Below are 22,443 nucleotides of genomic sequence, written 5' to 3'. Positions count from 1 at the left end.
CCTCTCAGCAAATAGGTCGTAGGTCCAAATCTCGGCTTGGGGCCTTTTGTGTGGAGTTTGCATGTTCTCCCCGTGTTTGCGTGGGTTTCCTCTGGGTACTCTGGTTTCCTCCTACAGTCCAAAGACATGCAAGTAGGCCCTAAATCGCCCATATGTATGAGTGTCCAGGGTGTATTCCTGCCTCTTGCCCAATACATGCTGGGATAGGCTCCAGCACCGCCCACGACCCTGACCAGGATAAGCGGGTATAGAAAATGGATGGATGGATATACCAAAAAGAAAGATTTTTTGTTGTATATGTTCCATATAAAATATCTATGAGGTGAAAAATTGTGTTTGTAGATTAGAGACCATGACAAGAAGGCCTGACAATGACTTTAAATGTATTCATTAATGCAATAAAATAAAATTAATAATTCAGCCCACCATTATGATAAGAGTTCAAATGAACTGTTTTCCTTATGTAATGTGTCCTGTTTTTCTGGATGAAACTGAATAGCCTAGCATTTGTGATGGCACAGACTCTCAACATTATCTTCACAATTAATGACACAAAAAGTTGAATGACCACATTCTCTTCAGAAGGTAAGATAAAAAAACACAGGGCCAAGTTGCGTGCCATAATTGAGGGACCACTGCTTTGGAACAAAGCTAGTTTAATTTGTGTGAGTTAAGATATTAGCCAATATTGTTTAGTAACATGGCCTCATTTTGATCAATACTTTTAACGGCAGGCCTAGATTTAGCTAGTTTTAATTAATGACTTATAGACAGTGCATTGTGTGCGTTTCTTGGCATTTATGTACGTTGAAAACGTGTTTTAGTTCGGATAAAATAAACACGCTACTTTGTATTTATGTATTGTAAACATTTTAACAGAACATATAAACATAAAATTTACAAACTTTAAAGTCAGGGGTATACACCATTCTCAAACAAAAATACATAAAGCTTCACACACATTCAGGGTTCGCTTTGTTTTGCTATTTTTTATCCTGTGTAACATGTTAAGATAATGTTCAAATTCAATTTTGAACAATACACATGCTACTTACCCTCGACTGAGTTGCTCCCATGACGTCACCATGGAAAAGGTGGAGCTTGGAGCGTGAGGGGCACAGAGTGTGGAACAGTCGGAAGCGAATTGATGCGTTTGGAGAAAGCGGATGTCTGAGGGAGCACACGCTGTCAGCTGGCTGCATGTTATTTTTTTAAATCATTTTTATAACAAAATATTGGTTTCATATTCATATATCTCCGGATAACACGGCATACATGTCTTCTCACATTGCATTTTGCGAGTAAGCCTGCTGCTGTTTCCTGTAACCTAGCTACGGCGATGTGAGTACTGTGGACCTTGTCCTGCATGTTATTTATTAAATTATTATAATTTGTGTTGTTGCGATGCTTGGATTGCAGATCTTGAAAATTCCAGAGGAAAAGCGCATCTCAAATGATTCCGGATGCGAATAAATTATAAGCTTTATTTGGTTCGAGGCGGTATAAACGGCAAGCTCAGGAGCACAAGGTCCAGGGAGGGGATGCTGCTTCACTTAATGTTACCTCCTAGCTAACGAGTTTATTTTAGCTAGGTAGCTTGCCAGCTAACCAGCGAACGCGATAACAAGCTTTGCTTTAGCTAGGTGCAGAGGAGCTAAACACGCCATTTGGGCGAGGACTAACGTCAAATTTATCCCCAGATATGAAGCCAGATTGCTAACAATGGTCATTTAAATGAGTGTTTTGTCATCACACTTGCTGCCTTACTGTGCAATGTTTTGAACAGCAAATTAGAAGTGGTTAGTCAGATAATTAGCCTCGATTGACTTTCCATTGTCGTTCATGGATCCAGATAGCTGCGACAGTATTGCAGGCACTGCGCCGAAAACTAGCTTGATTGCTCGCTAAACGAATGTTTTTTTCACGCATATTTACTTTATTAGGGAGCTAAGCTGCAGAATAAGTGCCACGTACTAAATTAAAAATTGGCCTATTTGAAAAACAAGCAAACGTTGATGCTAATTTCAGCATCCTCAAGCGGCTTCACATTGTTTACATTGTGTTACTAGGGTTGACTATGATAATGATTCTGCAGATGTGCACAGAAAGCACTCGGGGTAATTGTCCGCTAAATGCGTAACGTTTCATTTGATTAGTAGGCTTTCAAATCGCCGGTTTCTGTTGTTTGCATTGAGTGCAGTTGGATCCCTTCGAAAATGCAGTACCTCATCTTAATGAACATGCGTCGTTTAAATGCAGGCCATTTATCTGTTTGCATTGTTAATATGGGCAGCTAAGTGCAAAGAAGCAATTTGGTCCCAGCATCACAATGCCCAGTTTTACAATGCCTTTCGGATTGTTGTACAGAATAGGTTACCCCTCTTGTTCAGTAAACGGTATCTCGTCATTTTAGCTAACACAGATTAAACAAGCTGTATTCCATAGCAATGCTGCCAAATGTTTCCTCAATTATTTCATGCAACTTTTCCTTGTGTCTTTTTATCTTCCCATCTGAAAAGAATGTGGTCATTCAAACTTGTTGTGTCATTGATTGTGAAGTTAATGTTCTTAAGGGCTGAGAGTCTGTGGTCATTGTGGTTATTTCTGAAGGAAACCCTGAAAAGTTCCAAACTCTCAGTGCTGTATAGGCCTGTGGATGCCCCGCGAAGGCGTACCTTAGTGGATGGCATACCTGCCACCCCAGTACTTGCCTATGTGTTTATACACATATGTTTATAAATATTGTCTAACTCAGCCAGTTATATGTTCAAAAGGCGAGGATAATATTTTTATTTTATTTTGGCTCATGATATGTATCCTAAATGAGATGGATTGTGGGATAGTTTGCATATGTGCATATAAGTGCATACATGCAAACCATATCGAAATCTGTTACATTTAGGATGAGTGAGCCAGAGTTCACATACTTCTCTAATACGACTTATGAGGCAATCCATATCAACAGGACTGAGGTGTTACCATAACATTTTAGATTTAAAACTAAATTATAAGCCAGTAGGCTCCCTGTGGAATATAGCCTATTTGCTATCCTGTAGATTGCCTGAACAAGTTTGAAAAAAACATGAAAATTTTATTTAGCTGTTATGGGGAGGTCAATTCTGCATGGGAAAAACTACGGGAATCCTTGGTTAAGCTGCTTTTCTCAATTTAGGGTGGCCATTGCCACCTTGCTGATCTAAAGGGCAAATAAACAAAGAACAGCATGAAATAAAATTAGAAAAGATCTCAATGAACTTGAAAACGAATTGGTTGTTTATTCTATCAAAACTGAGAAGATGACTAGGCTGTTTAAAATTTTTGGTTGGGTAACACATAGGTTATATAATTTAAAGGTGAACATATAGCCTAATGGCATAAGCCTTTGTTGATACAGTAGAATTATGAGAATTAGCCTACTATCTGCTTTTGACAACAGTGCATGTTTACACAGTAGCAAAGGAAAAATGGGATGTTCCCTTTATACAGGAACTGAAACAAAACATATGAAACCCTTATTTGTATATATGTCTATTTAACACAGTTTTTCCCCATGGCAATTTTAGGTGCTTTTCATATATCTCTGAAGTACTGACTCATGTACCTAATCAGAATCTTTAGTCATAAAACTGTGGAATTCTGTTAATACGAGCAAGCCATTTAAAAACAAAAAAGGGACAAAGCCTTCACTGTACAGACCCCTAAACTGTAACCTCACTGCCGGAGACATCAGAGATGCACAAACATTTTTTCTCTTAAAAAAACATTTTGTAGCACTGCTTTTTATTCCTTTTCCTCTTAACTGTCTGCTATCAGCTGGGGCCTCACAAAGGAGGATTACTGAGTTAGCTGCATCTCTGCACTGAGTAAAATGCAGAACAGCTCTTTTTGCTTCAGTGTTCCCGATTTCGGAGGGTTCTGGGTTTTACTCAGTGCAGTTACCCAGCTGACTCAGTAATCCTGCTTTGTGATACAGGCCACCTGGATAAGGGTTACCAAGCTGTGTTCCTGTATGTGTAGCTTTTAGCATACTGCATTACATTTAGTTCATCTGCCTTATTACATTTTTGTGCCCATTTTATTTTCATTTTCCTTCTTTTTGTTTTGGAAAGCGCAACGGACATCTTGTAAGAATTGCATTTGATAAATGAAGTCCAACATTTTTCATTTTGAGACATTCAGAAACGGCTGTTGATTGCTGCACTGTCATCAACGTTTGATTTTTCTCTGTATGTCCTTTCCCAAGGATTTGTAACATTGGAGGAGCAGAGAGGTAAACATCTCGACTGAAGGCTTGAGTCCAGCAGGGTGTGATGGAGAAGGAGAGGAAGTCAGGTTATTTTGCCAGGTGAGAAAGAAACTGCTGCTCTGGGCTTTATGATATTGTGACTGCACTCTTCTTTCACGTGCGGTTTGAGGGGAAGATCTTCCCTTCTCTTTGTGCTGTACTGTAGTGATTGGGAGGCGTTTCCTCCTTCTACTGTGTGGATAATTTATAGGTTTTCTTGTGTGCATCATTCTGTGGTGATTAAGGGTGGATTATACTGTGGTCATTGACAGAAGCTCTTGCAGTGACAGTTTTCAAATGGAAGCATAGACAGTAGTGAATCATGAGTTATGCTTTTCTTTGTATGTTATAGTTCATTGCCCAAATTATTCAATGTTCACATTATACACAATGCAACATTTACATTTTACACACCCAGTTTCATTATAGTGATCATAACCAATATTTCGTCACACTTGTCTGATCTGATCATCATATACAGTGAACATTACATTAGACATTTTTTATCTGATGATCTTATCCAGGGGGACTTACACAGTTCATGTTCTTTTTATTTATGTGCAATACTTTTATGTCCACGTTAAATACATTACTCAAGTGTTCAACATCAGTGCCCCACCTAGGAAGCCTACAACTTCGAAGCTGCAAGCCCAGTTCCAAACACATTGTGCTATGTTGCCGCTCGATACCATAGCCAGTATTTTATAACGGTTGAAAGATTGATTTAGGTCTCATTGCTTTCCCTGACACTGTTTTGGGGTTTTTCATGGTCTCTCTTCTCTGTGTCACTGTTGTCCTCTAACTCAGATGGATGTAGTTGCAATTTTTGGCCTTCTAATTAGCTTTGAGGAAAAGCATCTGCTAAATTAATGTAATGTAATCTAATGGACTGTTGCCTTGGTTGCTCTTGTGAGGTCCTTGGAGATGCTGAATATGCAGGCGAGTTGATCCAGGTAGAGGTTTAATGGGAGAGTCACGTCCAGCTAATCAGCGTTCGTTTGCTCTGGTCTTGCCCTCTGATAATCCTTGACATGGATAGGGAGGGAGGGGAAATGAACATTGAAGCCAAAGCACTGAAGGTTTCTGATCCTGTTAATGATTTATCAGAGAGGTGGCTTGGGCAAAAAGCAGACGGGGGTGTCTGGTCCAAGGTCTCGCTACCTTTGTAGCTTCTGCAGGACCCTGAAAAGCCCCGTTCCTCTTCTTACACTTTATTTGTTTTGCAGCAACTTCTGGGACTAGATAAAAGCTCTCTGATGCCTGGACTAAGGAAGCAATTGAGCAGACTGTCGAAACGTAAAGCTGTTGTCCATAAAATATTGTGCCCTAAATTGTGGGGGGCGGGGGTTCTTGATTTAATCTTGGGTTGTGTCAACCCAAACGCTATAAGAGAAGCACACATAATTGTAGGAGAGTAAGTTAGCAGGACTGTTGTCATGAGAGTATTGAATATGTAAACCATAAACACATCCCTCAGGTTGAAGAGGAGGAAGCAGACCAAACAGAGCCTTTCACAGTCCATGGCAGCTGGGCAGAACCAATCAAAACCATCCGTAGCGGGTCTCCCAAACACCGCCGTAGATCAGGAGAAGAACGCACCCTCTTCAGTGACTGGCTTAGACACCCCTGGACCAGTAACCATACCTGCAGACCTCCAGGGAAAGTCCCTGGATGAGGGCTGCCCCAGCAGTCCTGTCCTTGACAATCCAGGTAGTCACACTATGCCTGTGCAGGGTTTCGAGTCCACTACGCTGCATGTGCTGCTGTGGGGTTACACTGCAGAACACGCACCTTTGGAAGGCTTACAGAGACAAAGCGGTTAAAAAAGAAACTTTAAGCTAAAAGTGGGTTTTGGCTAACTTAGACGTAAGTAACATTGTTAGCACTGATGTCTCAAAACTTTGAGAGTTTGTAGATGGGCAGGCAACATGTTTGAAATTGTATTCCACAATTACATCCAGGTAATGTATAACCAGCTCCCTGAGCTATGCAGTTCAAAACGTAAAGCCTGAAACTTATGCAGTTTTACGGATCATAACGTACTGAAGTTTAAATTGTATATGAAAACTATATATATATATATATATATATATATATACACACACTCACACACACACTCACATGGCTGGCTAAATAATTAAGCCAAGTGCCAGTTTTGAAAATGTTTTACCTGTTGTGTTAAAATCATAACCGTTTCAGTGAACAAGGCATTTTAAGTAACAAGATCATTACTTAGGTTTATTTAAATTACAAAAAAAGCAACATAGTGTGTGCCAGTTGAACGTTTACATTTGTTTTACAGTTCAAGTTGCATTAGGTATTTGAGTGATACTTTCAATTGAAAGCGTTGAAATCATTTTATAAGTGATCATTCTGAGCTCATGTATATATGTGTATATAAACATATGTATATATATATATATATATGAGTATGTTTTTATGTACAATTTAAACTTCACTAAGTTATGATCCATACCACCGTATATGCTGCATATTTTTCATGGTTGGAACCATGTGACATTGTTAACTTTGTTGCTCAGGGTAAAAAGAGGTAAAGTGCAGAACCGCTGTAAACAGGAAGCCGGTAATGCACAAATCCGGTGCCTATATGTAATAGAAGCCTGACAAGAAGACAAAAGGGCCTGCAATTCATATGGTCCTTGCATCCTGGTATCCTGGTGAGTCAGCTGTTAAAGAGAACATATCCAACATGTCCTTGACTTCACGCCATCGTGTTTCCTGCAAAGAGGGAAAGGGGAAAGACAAACAGCAAAAGCCAGGAACAATGTCCTCCTCAATCACGAAATAAATTGAGCAGAATATGACCAGTAGTGTAAACGGTGGGGAACGCAAGAGCATTTGTGCACTTTACATTGTTCATATGCTGCACCTGGAGCGGTGTTGCATAACAGTATAATGTTGACAAAACCTTGTCGTTTATGGGTTCGGGAACAGCGACGTGTGATTGTGCCAGCACGGGCTTTGTCAGCTCTGTAAACTTTAATAGTGCAACTACCGTGCATCACGCTGCTTGTGTAAACACAAGCTCAGCTCCATTTTCATTTCCTGAGAATATGCTTGAAAAGCAAAGGTGATGAGGGCGGCATAGAAGTTTCATGGTGGCGGGGTTGCTGGTTTTCCGCTCAACAATATGGAAGTTGAACTGGGCTCTGTATAGATTATGATATATGAATCGGGTGGAAGAAAATCAGCTCTCCAGGGGGAATATGGTTACAAGAATGTTAAATGTCTCTCGTTCTCCCTCTTCCCCCCCCCCCCATTCCCCAACAATCGTGTCAGATGACATTACGCGTTCTAAATGTCAGATGAAGAGGGGCAGGAGGAAACCCCCAGGAACGGTCGAGTACACAGTGAGTGCCTCCCCCGGCCCGCTCCACACACAGACAAACGCTCTTCATCACAGTCTTTCATCAGTCCACCAATATTGACATCACACCTCCCCCAGTGCTCGCATCACAGCACCCCCCCCCCCCCTCCTCCACCCAGAGTGCTACTGGAGTACCCGTCACATGGGCACACACTCCACCTGTCCTTCCTTTCTGTAGGTGCGGCCCCAGGACACTCTGAACAGCATCGCGCTGAAGTTCAACATCACCCCAAACAAACTAGTGCAGCTGAACCGGCTCTTTTCCCGCAGTGTGGTCGCAGGGCAGGTGAGCTCTCCTCTGCTCGATTCATTCCTCAAATCTGGCTAGGCCGTTACCTGAATTTCCAATTGCCTCATTTCCCCCTACTGCCTATGTATATACATCAGTCATACCTTTATCTGTACAACTGTTAGTTTCCTTCATATCTTGCATATGGGCATATACACCTTTTGTCTGCTGAGAAAAATACACATTATGGTTTAATGGTCCCAGTGGAGGATGTGAGCTGATAAGATAAGTGGGGGAACCTCGGGTTAAAGTGGAACATTTAAGACTCACAATTCTCTTTCCCTTGCACATTTTAATAAACTGGAGGTTACTGAGTAAAGCCTGTGTCTGACCAGGCTCCTGACTCTCCTCATTTGCTGAGGCTCTTTGGGCGAAGACCGCTGCAGAAGAGCAATCAAAGCTAACCTGCCATCTGCTGCATCCACAGACCCTGTTTGTCCCCGATGTTGGCCAGTCGAGACCAGGCCTCGATAGCTCCGCCCCCAGAACCTCCTCCGGACAGGATCACAGCAAGCAGCCGGTAGGAGACCTCTCGGTCGCACTCCCTTACCCAGCCAGTGTCTGTCAACCCCTACGCTACCTCTCCAGACAGCGTCATCACTGATTTAATGTAGTCCAAGCATAACCCTTCTTCCTCCACATTTGGTAATAAAGCTCACTGAAGAACAATGGCTAGAGCGTCACATAAAAATCGTCAAGCAAGACAGTTGATGACCAGCTTCCTTTATTAAGGAAGCATTTTCCATCATCAGCACTTCCACTGGATTAATGGAATGAGTGACTCACTGATCAGTGGCTGAGTCGTCAATAGGCTGGCGCCATACTGTCCACGGCAGCACCAGCCTCCTTTAATTATGTATCATGAGGCAAATGAATCGTTTTTATATGTTCCTTGTAGTTTCTGTATGCATTTAAATGTGGATGTAACAAATTATGCTGCCGTAAGAATGCGAAATGATGGTGTGTCTAACCTGGTTTTCAAGACGTGAGTAATCCATATGGAGTTGCTGAGATTTTTGTTATTTGTGAAATATCCGTTGAAACAAGGGTCACACTGAAAAGGTGTCGCACAGCGATACACGGTGCTGCGTTACGTTAAATGGAAGTACTCCTGGGACTCGTCCTTTTTATATATATTTTTTTACAAGCCATCACGAATGATTATGAGTGGGCAGGTTTTCAAATGTCTATGGCGTAAAACCACAGCAGCACTTCCATTTACTAAAAAGCTTGGGCAAAGTGCGTCATCAACAAGAAGCATTATAGGGTAGTGTTTTAATGAAAGGGCTGCAGCGTAGGAGTGGGCAAAGCGTAGGAGCTGGCAATAACACAGCTACCCACTCAATGCATCAGCATGTCACCGAGTTATGAAGTTATGAAGGCTGTTGCAGTATGTATGCAGACTCAACAACAGGGTAAAGCTAGCGTCTAGCGTTTCTGCGCTTGGGTGCTATTTGAACGTGTCTGTGCAGGTTTTTTGTGCTGAATGTGCCATCTCTGTGCAGGATGACCCTCTGTGCAGGGAGGCAAAGCCTCTCCACAGGCTGCTCTCCCCGGCATCGGAAGACGAGGAGCCAGTGACGGTCAAATTCCTGAAGATAAGCTGCAGATACTTCACGGATGGCATGGTACATTATGACTTCATGACAGCTCAGCACCTGGTCAGGGTGTGTGAGGGCATCTACTGGGAAGGAGGAAGGCAGTAGAGGCTGACTGGCCCATAAGCCATAGGGCCAGAGACTTGCCCCATCCCCACAGAATCAGACTATGGAAGTCTAGTCTATATGTTTATTTATACAGAATATATTCAAAGAGTGATTCAGCAAAAAATGCAAAACTTTCGACAAATTTTAAAGAGTAAATACAGCGTAATTTTGTATTTTTCAACAAAACCGTGTGAAAAGAACAAAACGTACAATGCTTCGGTTCGGCTCAATGTTGTCTGACATTCTCCTACCCTATTTAGTGATCAACCAGGAAGCCATCATTATTTAAAATTATCCTGTAAAATCATTATATACAGCTCAGAAATACATATTTTCATTTTCAGAAAATGTGCCCTATTATTATGAAAAACATGGTCATTGTAGTTCTTTATCGAAAAAGCAAAGGTTGTTATAGTAAAAAGTGCAAAGGCCAGGCTATTCATAACGATAATAGCTACTGGGATATTGATAATATCTAGCGTTGGTTAGATGGAAGGATAAATTCATTGCAGGTTTCACAAGAAGAAAATCTCATCATAGAACCTCAGCTAAAACATGAAAAATAAGTATACATGTTTCTGAAATTAAACCTAGATATAACACAATGACTCTAGCAAAGTGCTCTCTCCTTCCTTTTTCTTAAAACCATCCAATGAAAGGCTTACATTTACCGTTGCTTTGAGTAAAGCTGGGGGCATTACATTACATTACATTTATTTGGCAGATGCTTTTATCCAAAGTGACGTACAATAAGTGCATACAAGGGTCATTGGAACAATCGCTGTGGCAATCACTGTCTGATGTCTGTCTGGGTTAGGCTGTCTTTATGGCAGAATGTGATTTAAGGTGTACTGAGTCTGCTGTTTGTTGGAAAAACATTTTTAAAGCAAATGACGAAATCATGTTTGTGGCTGACTTCAGCTAGCTAACATGACACCCTCATTGCTGACTTGCTAATGTGGCTGTACATGCTGGCTAATGTTTACGATTATACTAATGTTGGTTAGCGGGTCTGTTATGATGGTATCATGGTAGCTAATATTTCCCACAAACGTGATTTTCTGATTTGCTTTGAAAATATTTTGCAAACAAAACTGCTGACTGACACTTTGCAAATGAAGCTTTTACCAGTCTTTGAGTTTGTGGTGACATTTGTTTTGCTCACTTGAGGGTGCATTTGCTAAATTTTGGGCGAGAACAAGATACAGCCACATATACAGCAGCTCTACAGAATGTTAGCATTTGGTGCATACTGGAATGTTTGCCCATGCAAACCCCCTGAGACATTTCCCCACAATTCTGACACAACACTGGTCTAATAGACACAGCATAAATAATGCATTGCCTGTGCTGCATGTTCTGTTCTCTGCCAGAACCACAAGAGTGGAGGAAAACTGAACTGATCAATGGTATCAGAAGCAGCACTGAGTAACATCTAAAATAGAACTCCACCAGTTCCTGTGCTGTGATGTTGTGCTGTTTATACAAAAAGGAAAAAATGTGGTTTAATCAAAACCGGCTACTTTTTAGAGAATACCTTCTTAAATCTTAGCAAGCATTTGTAGCTTATAGGCTATATTGGACTGTAGTTATTTATGATGGAGGCATCCTGGATGAGGATAAGATCTGATTCAGAGAACTCCTGTTGGAGTTCAGTGGGAAGAACTTCCATGAGACTAGTTCAGGATTTCATATTGCACTTTAGCCCCGATTTCTACCGACTATGCCCAGTGCACTGGTCAGTGTCTCACTGCTAAATACTGGCTCTGACTGGTCCCAGTCTCCCTCTTAACCTCTGTGTGTTGGTCACAGGGCGTGGTCGGTGGGGTGATGATTGTGACGCCCAATAACATCATGTTCGACCCGCACAAGTCGGACCCGCTGGTGATCGAGCACGGGTGCGAGGAGTACGGTCTGATATGCCCCATGGAGGAGGTGCTGTCCATCGCGCTGTACGACGACATCTCCCGCATGGAGCTGAAGGATGCGCTGCCATCGTAAGGACCTGCTGCTGGGGCAGTGAACCCCCCCTCCCTCCCGTGCTCTCTGTCGTTCCTTCTCTCTCTCTCTCTCTCTCTCTCTCGAATCTACTTCTCTAGCTCTATGTTTTAACTCTACCTTTCTCCGCATTTCATTGTCAATTAATCACTTTATTTCACTCTCTGTCACTACCATTTACTTTCTCTCGTCAATGGAGTGATCTCCTCTCTGGGCCCTAAGTGTCTTAACAGTCATCTCCCGAGCTGCACCTGGTTTCTGTGTGCAGAACCCAAGTCATAAATCATCACACATCTATTGATTTAAGTTTTGCTTTGAGTTATAAAATTTTATTCTCAGTTATTTTATTATTATTATTCTTTTATTAGTATTACCATTATTATCATTATTATTTTATCATTTTTTAAATTATTATGGCCATTTTTACTATTGTTTTGAGTATCAGTATTAGTTTTCTTTTCCCATGTTGTTTTATTTTTTGCCATTTTGCGTTTTGATTTTTCCATCCTCCTCCTGGTCACCCCTCTCCCCTGCAGAGACCTACCACAGGGTCTGTGTCCCCTGTACAGGCCCGGGACTTGGGGCGACATGCCCTCCGAGCGAGAGCTCAACCCCTTCAGCCGCTTCCAGAGCCCGAACCGGGACAAGCGGCCCATCATCCTGGACCACATTGACACCATCGTCACGGAAACGGGCAACCAAGAGGCAGCCGAGAACTCGTCACCGGACGAGGGGTTCACCGAGCTGGAGGTGGAGTCTGGGAGTAACATGGGGGTGAGCATGGAGGAGCTGGAGGAGAGCCCTGCTCCACAGGGCGAAACAGAATCCCAGCCCCTGGCAGACAGAACCCAGGTAGTCCCAAACGAGCCAAAGATGGTGGAGGAGGAGATGGAGAAGGTGCCTGGACAGAACACCCCTGCGGAGGAGGTTGTACCCCAATGCAGTTTTGCTCATGGGGAAAATGTCACAGGAGCTAAGCATTCTGGGATAAGTAACAAACAAGCGGACCAACCTACAGACAAGGACTGCACAGGGACAGAGAAGCTGCTGAATGGAGGTACTGACTCTGCAGAGGTAACAGGGTGCCAGAGTGAGTTGAGGCACGATGAACATGCAGCGGATTCTGGGAAATGTAGTCAGCCGAAACCAAACCCAGCTGTGGAGGAGATGAACTCTTGGCTGAGAAAGAGGATGCAGGGACCAATTGAAGGTAATAAACACATCACACAGTGATTCCTAGTCATTAGGCTTAGTCCAAATATTGTTTACCAAGACTATGAAGTTCTACCATTGGTGACTAAATTATTTTGATTCGTTAAACTTACTTTGAGTTTGTTTTTCCAACTGAGAAAAACAGTTGTGTTCCTTTTAAAATGAGCTCATTCAGGCACTATTTATGGGATAACCGTGCGAGTCTCTATTTTTCCTTCATGTCATGGTTTTGTGTCTGTGACAAATGTCTTAAGTGTAATATGGCATGGCTTTTATGTATGCTTGTATGTTATGTCCCCTTTCTGTAGATATGCTGCTGAATAAGGAGGACAAGAGTAAGACTCCGCCCATGTTCCTGTGCTTCAAGGTTGGAAAACCTATGAGGAAGTCCTTTGCCATTGGCCGAATGTCAAGCCCCGCCCACCAGTATGGCAGGAGCAGAAAGCAGCCAGAGTATTGGTTTGCAGTCCCTCAGGAAAGGTGAGGCTCTTCAGTGCAGCAACTCAGTTTTTAAAGACCAGCGCTGCACTGAATTCTGTTCAGAGAATGGTGTACTTACAGTGACATTTTTCACAAAGAAGCTTTTCATGGAGGAAGCATATTTGAGATTTGGGTTGCACATAGCTTTTGCACGATAATCAAAGTTATCATTGTGGGTTTTTTTTGGCTCTATAGGTGTCTCCTTTAAGACCCTGTTGATATCACAAGGATGCCATGTCTTTTTTCAATGTGAGACGGTCACATGGTCCAGCTGAATCGAGACGGCTCCCTCTCACTTTTTATATCTGTCCAGCCAAAAAAAAAAAACAAATAGGGACTTTGATTGCGTTTTTTTTTTTTGTATTTGGCCGCCACTCTTAAATATGCATTAACTATAGTTTCTCCATAGGGAGGCTTCCGTGATCAGAAACAAATGGAATTTGTGTCCATATTCACATGGAATGTTGAATGTTGAAAAGGCCGTAATTTTTGACCCCTGTGCCTAACCTTCTGTATGGTTGTGAATGTGCACAGTATTCACATTCTGTTACCAAAAGTAAAAGCTCATTGGAATATATGTATGACAAAGGAACTAAGTTTTAGCGTGGAAGAAGATAACGCATTCACTGTGACAATGAAGTTCATATTACACTTTGTTAAATGATTTGTGAACGCTAGGTCATAAGCCTGGTTTGAGCCAAAACACTTTGTACCTTCCACAGAGAGGCTCTTTTGTTATATTTTTAAACTTTGAACCTTAACAACAAAAACATAAGCTGAAACTGACATATCTATCTCCTCATGCTGAAAGTTTGAAAAATTACTTAGTCATCCATACGTTACATTTACAGCCAATGGAAGGGAAGCAAAGTAACCAGAGCCAGTGTGATAGCCTAACCTATTGAGTTTAATTGGACTCTTGACATCACTTCTGAGCTAAACCATGAGGCCCTGCATTTTGTTCTAAAAGGGACTTGTGTCTTAGCCGGACATATTATGCACAAAAATTTGGGGGGGTTTCATAATCTATCCACTTTAACATCCTATAATTTTAGTCTTTCTACAGACAACATGAAATTGTCCATTTTATGCAGTAGCACCACCAAGTGGCCCGTCAGCATCACAATTAATTGGCGTGTAATTTCCTCCTGTACCTGCCTCTACAAATCTGTAGTATTTCATGTCATTTTACACATCCAGAATTTTTAAAGATTGAGTAATAATAGCCAGCCATTAATCACTTAAACCATCTGAGGGCTGTGTGTGTGGCTGTGTACCTGCACATGTCTATATTGGTGCATGTTTGTGGACAACCTCCCACGGTGGCCCATCTCATCTGTGATTGATTGATCAGGGTGGACCATCTATACAACTTCTTCGTCCAGTGGTCTCCGGACGTGTACGGGAAAGAGTCTGGAGAGGCGGGGTTTGTGGTGGTGGAGAAGGAGGAGCTGGACATGATTGACAACTTCTTCAGTGACCCCACCCCCAAAGGCTGGGAGGTGAGCCGCTGCAATGCCACATGAATGCATGCAGCTGAAGATCTTAAAAAAGTTCATGTTCATTATCCATCCTTCATCTTTCATGAAAATAACCATTTTATGCACAAAACACATTATGCACACATGAAATGTGCACACACAGTGAAAAATGGTAAACACCTGCATAGTCCGTTAATAAGTTACTGAACCACTATATGTGGCCTGGGCAGCCATGGCACCATGGCATAGAGTCTGCCGGCATCTACCAGGAGTTCTGCAGGGGTAATATGACACCACCCTTCAATGCCAAATTCGGCCAACTCATGCTTAGTTGGCGAGAGTGGAAAATGCTGCGTCAGGCTTCGTTCCGTTGTGTACCGTAAATTCACGATTGGGTTCAGATCTGGTGACTGAGAAGGCGTGGATAACGTCAGTGCCGTGCTCCTCGAGCCACTGTGTGACTATTCATGCCGTGGGAACTGGGGCAGTTTCATCCTGAGAGAAACCCCTCTCTGCAGGAAATAAATGGGCGGAGATGATTACTCCGTACCATTAAGTAGTGATTGGCCTTGCCTTTTAAAAGGCATGAATGCATTCAAACCGTGTCGGATGCTCTGCAAAAAATTAAAATAAAAACTACCGCAAGTTTGTTGCACAGAGGTTATATACAGTTAAATGCAAAAGCCTTGGGACAGTTTTGTTGAATTGTTTTTCCTCTGTGCTAATTCATTTTTTATTTTAAATCAAATGGTGACTGTGAGGCAAAATTTGCATGGTGTGAATATATTATTCTTAAAAAAATTAATTTAATTGATTTGGTTTTTAAACAGGCATTGAACTATATTATAACAATGCCATTCAAACTGTGACAGTGTGCATGGAGTAGTTTGATCATTCATTTATGGACTAGTTTCCCCATTGATATGTCATGCACCTTCTTTTCACCTGTAACATGACCTTGAGTTTTTAATCTCTTAGTTTGGTTTTGACGGTGCTGTTGTAGTTTTGACATGCGGTTCTGGTTTTGGCTGTGTGGTTGGAGTTTTTCTGTGCTGTGGGATATTTGCTCATTTTGACTGTGTACAGTTTGGTTTTAACCGTCTAGGTTTTCACCATGCGAGTTTCGACCGCGGTAGCTGTTTTGACCCTGCCATTGGGCTGCTTTTTGACTGTGCGGTTGCCCTGCCCAGATCATCACGGTGAACGAGGCGAAGAGGCGTCAGAGCCTGGGGAGCTTTGAAGACGAGGAGCCGCTGGACCTGCTGCCCGTGCTGACCGACGCCAGCCTGCTGCTTCAGACGGCCCAGATTGAGAAGGTTTGTCCTGATCCCTGAACCCCACGATCCCACATCCATAGCCCTGAATCCTGCAAGCCTCAAGAACCTCGAACCCCAGAGGCTATTACCCTTTCAGCTTTCACCAAATGGCCTCCTTGTACCCGCAGCTGGCCTATCACTTGCCGGCACGCACTCAGGGGTATCCATGGCAACTAGTGTACAGCACAGCAGTGCACGGAACAAGCCTGAAGACACTGTACAGGAACCTGGCTGACCTGGACTGCCCTGTACTGCTCGTCATTAAGGACAGGGACAACCAGGTATATCACACACCACACAAACCTCCTGTACACACACACACCTGTTTTATACATCTTTGTCATGCGTATACACTCTTATCACGCACATGCCTTTACTAAACGCGCACTACGTACATCGCACGTACAGACCCGTGTCTCGCACACGCTCTTGTGCTATCCGTTGAAACAACTTTGTTGCAAATATGCATACCTATTCAACAAACTGAACTCTTTCACTGTATTCTGTCCCTGCTCTCTCCCTCTTCTCTCTCACTCTTTATTTCTCTCTGTTTGCTTTTGCTTGAGGTGTTTTACCAGTCTTCCGTCTCTTCCTCAGGTTTTTGGGGCCTTCTCGACACACCCCTTCAGAGTCAGTGAGCACTGCTATGGCACGGGGGAGACCTTCCTGTTCAGCTTCAGCCCAGAGATTAAGGCACACTGTCCTTTATCTTCCCTCATGCTCCACACTGTCATTTTGCTTGGGCTTGTTTTTGATGTATGAAGTTGAAATTGGGCTTTCTGCTGCAGGTCTTCCACTGGAGCGGGGAAAACTCCTACTTTGTGAAGGGAAACATAGATTCTCTACAGCTGGGAGGAGGGGGGTGAGTGTCACTGCGTCATTCAGTGTTACCGTCGCTGAAATATCACTGTGACTTTCAGTTAATTTCAAAGGTGCCTACTTGCAGAGACAAATTTAAGATTATTTGGATTCAAGGATTATTATTTTTATTTTATTTTTTGGCATTATTTTTTTGGGTTGTCCGTCTGTCCATCCGTCTGTCCTGATTCTTGTGAACACGATATCTCAATAACGCCTTGAGGGAATTTCTTAAGATTTGGCACAAACGTCCACTTAGACTCAAGGATGAACTGATTAGATTTTGTGGTCAAGGTTCAATGGTCATCTGGGTGTCCTCACAACCGTTTTGACTTGAGGAATACAACGTTTTGCCTTGAGGGAATTTCTTCACATTTGGCAAACACGTCCACTTGGACTCAAGGAAGAACTGATTAGATTTTGGTGGTCAAAGGTCAAGGTAGGTCACTGTGACCTCACGTCTGTCCCATTCTCTCGTGAACGCGATATCTCAGGAACACCTTGAGAGAATTTTTTCAAATTTGGCACAAATGTTCACTTGGACTCAAGGATGAACTGATTAGATTTTGGTGGTCAAAGGTCAAGGTCACTGTGACCTCACAAAACACGTTTTTGGCCATAACTCAAGAATTCATTGTCTAATTATGACAAAGTTTCTCACAAATATCTAATAGGATAAAATGATGAAGTGATGACATTTTACATCCAAACTGGCTACTGGTTGGCGGAGGCATACAACCGCAAGGCAGTATTTCTAGTTTTTTCTGAGTTGAATTTGTTTTAGTCTTCTTTGTGTGCATGTGCGTATGTGTGCATGTATGCACGTGTGCTTGTGTTTCCTGCTCTGAGTCTTATTTTCTGCATGTTTTCAGGGGTCACTTTGGCTTGTGGCTGGACGCTGACCTGTATCACGGCTCCAGCTCCACCTGCTCCACCTTCCGCAACCAGCCTCTCTCCGCCGAGCAGGACTTCACTGTTCAGGACCTTGAGGTCTGGGCCTTCCAGTAAAACCCCCTCTCACACAGAAGAGAGAGCGCCTTTAGTTCTGGGCTAAGACTGTTTCCAGTAAACCTCTCTCACACACAGGAAAAAGTCACTTGCTTCTTGTCTAAACCAGTGTCCAGCTCTCACACATCCTAGCATGCAACAGATCCAAACTCCCAACCACTACATGCAGAGCGAGGATGATGCTAGAGGAATGCCACGTTTAAACCCAAAATGGCTCCAGACTGTGAGGAGGAATTGTTTACAGACTTATATCACCATTAGCTAAGGGCTGCTTCATTTTGTATGTATTCCACAGCCGATAAATGTAAAACTGCTTCTAAAAATAAGTTTGCCAGTAAATGTAAAACCCTACTTGCCAATAAATGTGAAAACATTGTTAGAAAATGTAAAAAGAATTTTAATGCTGAATGTTAAAAAACAAAAAAAAAAAAAAAAAAAAAAAAACAGAGGTCAATGTGAGAAATGCCAGTAAATGCCCGACTAGCAGTGAATATTGAATGAACCTTAAATTATGGAACAAAGTTTGTGTATTGAGAGAACTATGTACATCCCTTTAGGACAGGTTTACATGAAACAAGGAGTTTGTATCTAAGTCATCTTATTTTTGTATTTTATCCTGGCTAGCTGTGACCTCAACAGCTTTTCAAAGGACAGCAGTGTAAAGGCGGTGGCTACTTTATGACCAATTCCAGACATTCCAGTGGTGGTATACGCTAGTGCATCCCTTGCTTACTGCATGCACAAGTAACAAAATAAGGACTATATTAAATTATATTATAGGCATATTTTGCCTCATTCACAAGACTTTTTAAATTATTCTTTTGTTCTTAAGAACAGTTCCCACGAAAAATCAAGGCAGGATTCATGAAACGTGCAGAAGTGAGGAAAGTATTTGCCCCTTCCTTATATTATTGCATATTTGTCCCACTGGATGGTTGAATTTTATTTTCACAAAAATTTTATATTAGACAAAGGGGACATTTTAAAATTATTGTTTCAGTTATTTAATGAAAAATGTACGTTATCAAATCACCCATGTGAAAAAGGTATTGCTGCTCTCTTAAATCTAATAACTAGTTGTACCACATTTAGCAGCAAGAACTAAGATGAAAACTTGGTGTTAAAAAAAAAACCATCATTGTAAATTTTAATAAAAAATAAAAATGAGTTTTGAACGAAACAAAAACTAAAGCTAATAAACCCAATCTTAAAACTAACTAAAACTAAAAATATAACTCAATTTTTGAAATCAAAATTGAGATTAAAGTAGTTAAGTAAAAATGAATAGCCTATTTAGAACTATAATTTCCTTGCTAAACATTCAGATTTTTCAAGTAAGAAACAAAATGAAGGCCGAAGTGTTCGTGGAAACATTTGTGCGTACAGTTAAAGATCAAATCTAATTACACGCATGCTTCATGAATAATGTCCATTATATCTATACTTCGAGAACGTATTTAGCTAGTGTACAAGCAAATGCAAAATTGTGGATTTGCATTTACCATTAAAAATTATTTTAGATTTACTGGCAATGTTTTTACGTTTTTATGAGCAAGTAGGTTTCTACAGCGATCAGCAACTTATTGTATTTTGTTTTTTTAATCTGGTGATTTGGATCTTATTATAAATCCAAACTCACCATGATACAAACAGGTTATCAAATTAAGGATTGACCAAATATTTTTTTTATTTCGCTTTTTATATTTTCATTGTGTTTTTTTATGTTCACCAACATTTAAATGAAATGTTATACAGAATTTTTATAATTTTCTTTCTTTTTTTCTTTGTTTTTGTTATGTCAGTGGCACCACTGTTTGTTCATGGTTCATTCCCAAACTGAAATCTAGGGTTGATTCATTTGAATCACTGAAGTCATAATGTGACAGACTTTATTTTTAACTTTTATATTTGTCACGATTGAAAAGCTTTTTTGTTGTAATTTTTAAAGGGATTGTGCAATTTATTTTATCACCAAATGTATTTATCAGTTTGTTTTATATTAGCAGTAGTGATTTGATTCATTTCAGCCCCACCACCTTTTCCATGTGTCCAGTGGTAGCACCCTTCAGGAAATTGAGGGAAACAACATTAGGGGCTCAGTTGAACCATCTGATAAACCTGCAAGTCATAATTGAGTTATTATCACGGATAATGTTATTTTACCAGGAATGCTCTTTGTTGTAGAAAAATGGTGGAGGCTGAACTTACTTTTGTATGTCACCAGTTTACATAAGGGTTCCACAGTCCTATCCAAGAAGGGCTTGTAGGCCTGTGCCCTCCAACCCTTTTTGGATAAAATTAGGGATTTGTTAAAAATATTTGAATCTGCTCTTTTTTCAGGGTCTCTTCTGTAGCATAGGTTAACATTTTGCTCATACTGAAAGTTGGATTATTCCACATCATCCAAAGTGTGTGTGTGTGTGGGGGGGGGGGGTTGATAGGTTTAATCAATTGTTTTTTATAAGACATTGCATGTTTGTTTAGTTTTTTTCCACCTCTGTCCACAGCGTTGTGCTAATAGGTCTTCTCATTTGGCTAGTTAACAGCTGTGTGTGTGTGTGTGTGTGTGGGTCTAAACCAACTCTGATGATGATGGAAAGTTTTGATAAAAATATGATTTGTTGGTCAGTTAAGAGAGCCTATGGTTTTTTTTTTTTTTTTTTTTGGGTAATAAACTACTCTTAAACACTAGCCTAATTCCCACAGGCTATGGCCAGTATAGGCAGCGCACCCATAGCCTTACACGTTTCAGTTTGGACAGTAAATTACAGTAATAACTCACGCATTTTCATGTAATTTAATTAGTCCAGTTTTTGTTGTTGTTTTCGTGGTTTTGATACTTTGTTGGAAACCAATGTCAGGGTAGAGGTCCTATTCGTTATCCAAAGAGGTCCATGCTGCATACATCCCCTCTCACTTTCTTGTAGTTGCCGTATTGTCAGAATAACTGAAGGCTCCATTTCCAGATAAAGTTACTGAATTATGTATGACTCATCTGTAGACTACATTGAGTCCTGATTTGAGATGGTGTCTGTGTGAATATATGATCCGATTAACTACCAACATTCACTGCCACAGATACAGATGTACATAGATGGCTGAAAATGAAAAAGGAAGTGAAGTGTTCAGTATTAATCCTCGCCCTTGGAATTTGTTATCTTTTGTAATTCTTAGAAGGGAATTGATTGGATTTAGGGGCCATATAAATACACGTTTCCTTGGAAACAAAGACATTTAAAGATTCAGTGGCATAAGTGGGCCCCCTAGGGGTCTACCCCTGTTACTGAGACCTGTGAAAACCTTTTTTGTTTTTTAAACATAAAACATTCTACAGAATTGTGTAATAACTGCCATCTTACCAAGAGAGAAGGGATCTTGTGTGTGACAGCAATCTAAGATTGACAGAAAAGCGATGAACAAATAAAGGGCTTTAATAGTGGTGTCAATGTCATTTGTCAAAACATAATGCATTCGTCTAAATTTTTGACAGGCATCAATCTGGTTTATTTTTACACTTTGTAATTCAATAATACGGTTACCATAGAGCAATATCGGCAATAAAGAATCTTCTTAAAAACATACAAAATAATAATCAAATCATTGACATCCCATTTTGTGATACGGTTGTTTGTTGCAACAATACAATGGAATATTGTATTGATCAAAGAGAGATCTAAAAGTGATTTACATGTTGGCTTTGGTTTTTGGTAGATTTCATTGTAAATAGAGCTTCATTTTGTGTAAGTGCACTGTGACAAGCTTGGGCTGTCATCTAAACGCTAAGCATTTACTCGCCATTTCTAGAAGATGAAGCATCACAGGTTGTTTCAATGGAAATGTGTTGTGTTCAGTGCTGCTGTGTTTGGATCAAAGGGTAAAAATAGGAATTGACACTTTATAGGAGCATTTTATTTTGCAGGAGCTTGAAAATGTGATGAATATATGAATTCAATGTAAAGTTGAGCCATTTCCTTTGGTCTGGCAATCCCTAGCATTTAACTGTTTATCACAAACATTCTATTGGCGTGTCCCCTGCCAGCACAAGATTCCAAACCCACCATCTCCTCTGAGAACTTTTGTCATGTTTTCGTAGTAACTGTTCTTGCTAAAAGTGTCTTGCAAACTATCTCATGTTGTTACCAGTTCTCTTCTGCCTCGTATCAAATGCAACCCCCACTAACTGTCTACAAAACATTTCCGTGTAATGGCAAATGCTTACTTTAAATCTTTCACCATGTAGTATTCTCAAAGCCATATACAGGTAAATGTGGAATGGTCTCTACACTCGAAGTGCACTGTTTTGTTCTATATTCCATATGTGTGAAGCCAAAACTTCTGTAATCTGTGGTATTGCCGAGACTATATTTGCTGTGTTGTCCAAAATGTTTAATTGTAAAATAAACTATATATGGGCAATTCTAA

General features: G+C 41.0%; 2 protein-coding genes across 5 annotated transcripts in view; one reads left to right on the top strand and one right to left on the bottom strand.

Annotated features, from left to right (window-relative positions):
- Window positions 1–1,202, bottom strand: part of cenpw (centromere protein W) — a 7,427-nt gene extending 6,225 nt beyond the window's left edge. Inside the window, exon 1 of the mRNA XM_064339123.1 lies at window positions 1,056–1,202. Within this exon, the coding sequence (XP_064195193.1) occupies window positions 1,056–1,202 (147 nt within the window). The remainder of the gene's footprint in view (window positions 1–1,055) is intronic.
- Window positions 1,203–22,443, top strand: LOC135256878 (nuclear receptor coactivator 7). Of its 4 annotated transcripts, none has more exons than XR_010330538.1 (17): window positions 1,203–1,341; window positions 4,244–4,345; window positions 5,763–5,995; window positions 7,586–7,656; window positions 7,852–7,959; window positions 8,390–8,482; window positions 9,468–9,590; window positions 11,481–11,665; window positions 12,203–12,876; window positions 13,187–13,358; window positions 14,713–14,860; window positions 16,030–16,155; window positions 16,284–16,436; window positions 16,753–16,848; window positions 16,944–17,017; window positions 17,886–18,430; window positions 18,471–22,443. XR_010330538.1 is itself a non-coding variant. In XM_064339118.1 (16 exons), the coding sequence occupies exons 2-16, from the start codon at window positions 4,311–4,313 to the stop codon at window positions 18,019–18,021; spliced, it is 2,394 nt and encodes a 797-aa protein (XP_064195188.1). In that variant the 5' UTR covers window positions 1,203–1,341; window positions 4,244–4,310; the 3' UTR covers window positions 18,022–22,443. The 4 variants fall into 4 exon arrangements, 2 of the variants coding, with proteins under 2 accessions (XP_064195188.1, XP_064195187.1); XR_010330539.1 differs by having other exon boundaries at window positions 17,886–18,601; window positions 18,646–22,443; XM_064339118.1 differs by having other exon boundaries at window positions 12,236–12,876; window positions 17,886–22,443.

Source organism: Anguilla rostrata, chromosome 6 (genome assembly GCF_018555375.3).
Source record: "Anguilla rostrata isolate EN2019 chromosome 6, ASM1855537v3, whole genome shotgun sequence".
NCBI lineage: Eukaryota > Metazoa > Chordata > Actinopteri > Anguilliformes > Anguillidae > Anguilla > Anguilla rostrata.
Note: the sequence above shows the minus strand (reverse complement) of the source record. Positions and strands in the feature narration are given on the sequence as shown.

Coding starts and splice junctions, on each gene's coding strand:
- LOC135256878 (XM_064339117.1), top strand. CDS start 4,311: ATGGAGAAGGAGAGGAAGTCAGGTTATTTTGCCAG. Junction 5,996..7,585: donor TCCTGTCCTTGACAATCCAG/GTAGTCACACTA, acceptor CAATCGTGTCAG/ATGACATTACGCGTTCTAAA. Junction 16,437..16,752: donor TTAAGGACAGGGACAACCAG/GTATATCACACA, acceptor TCTCTTCCTCAG/GTTTTTGGGGCCTTCTCGAC.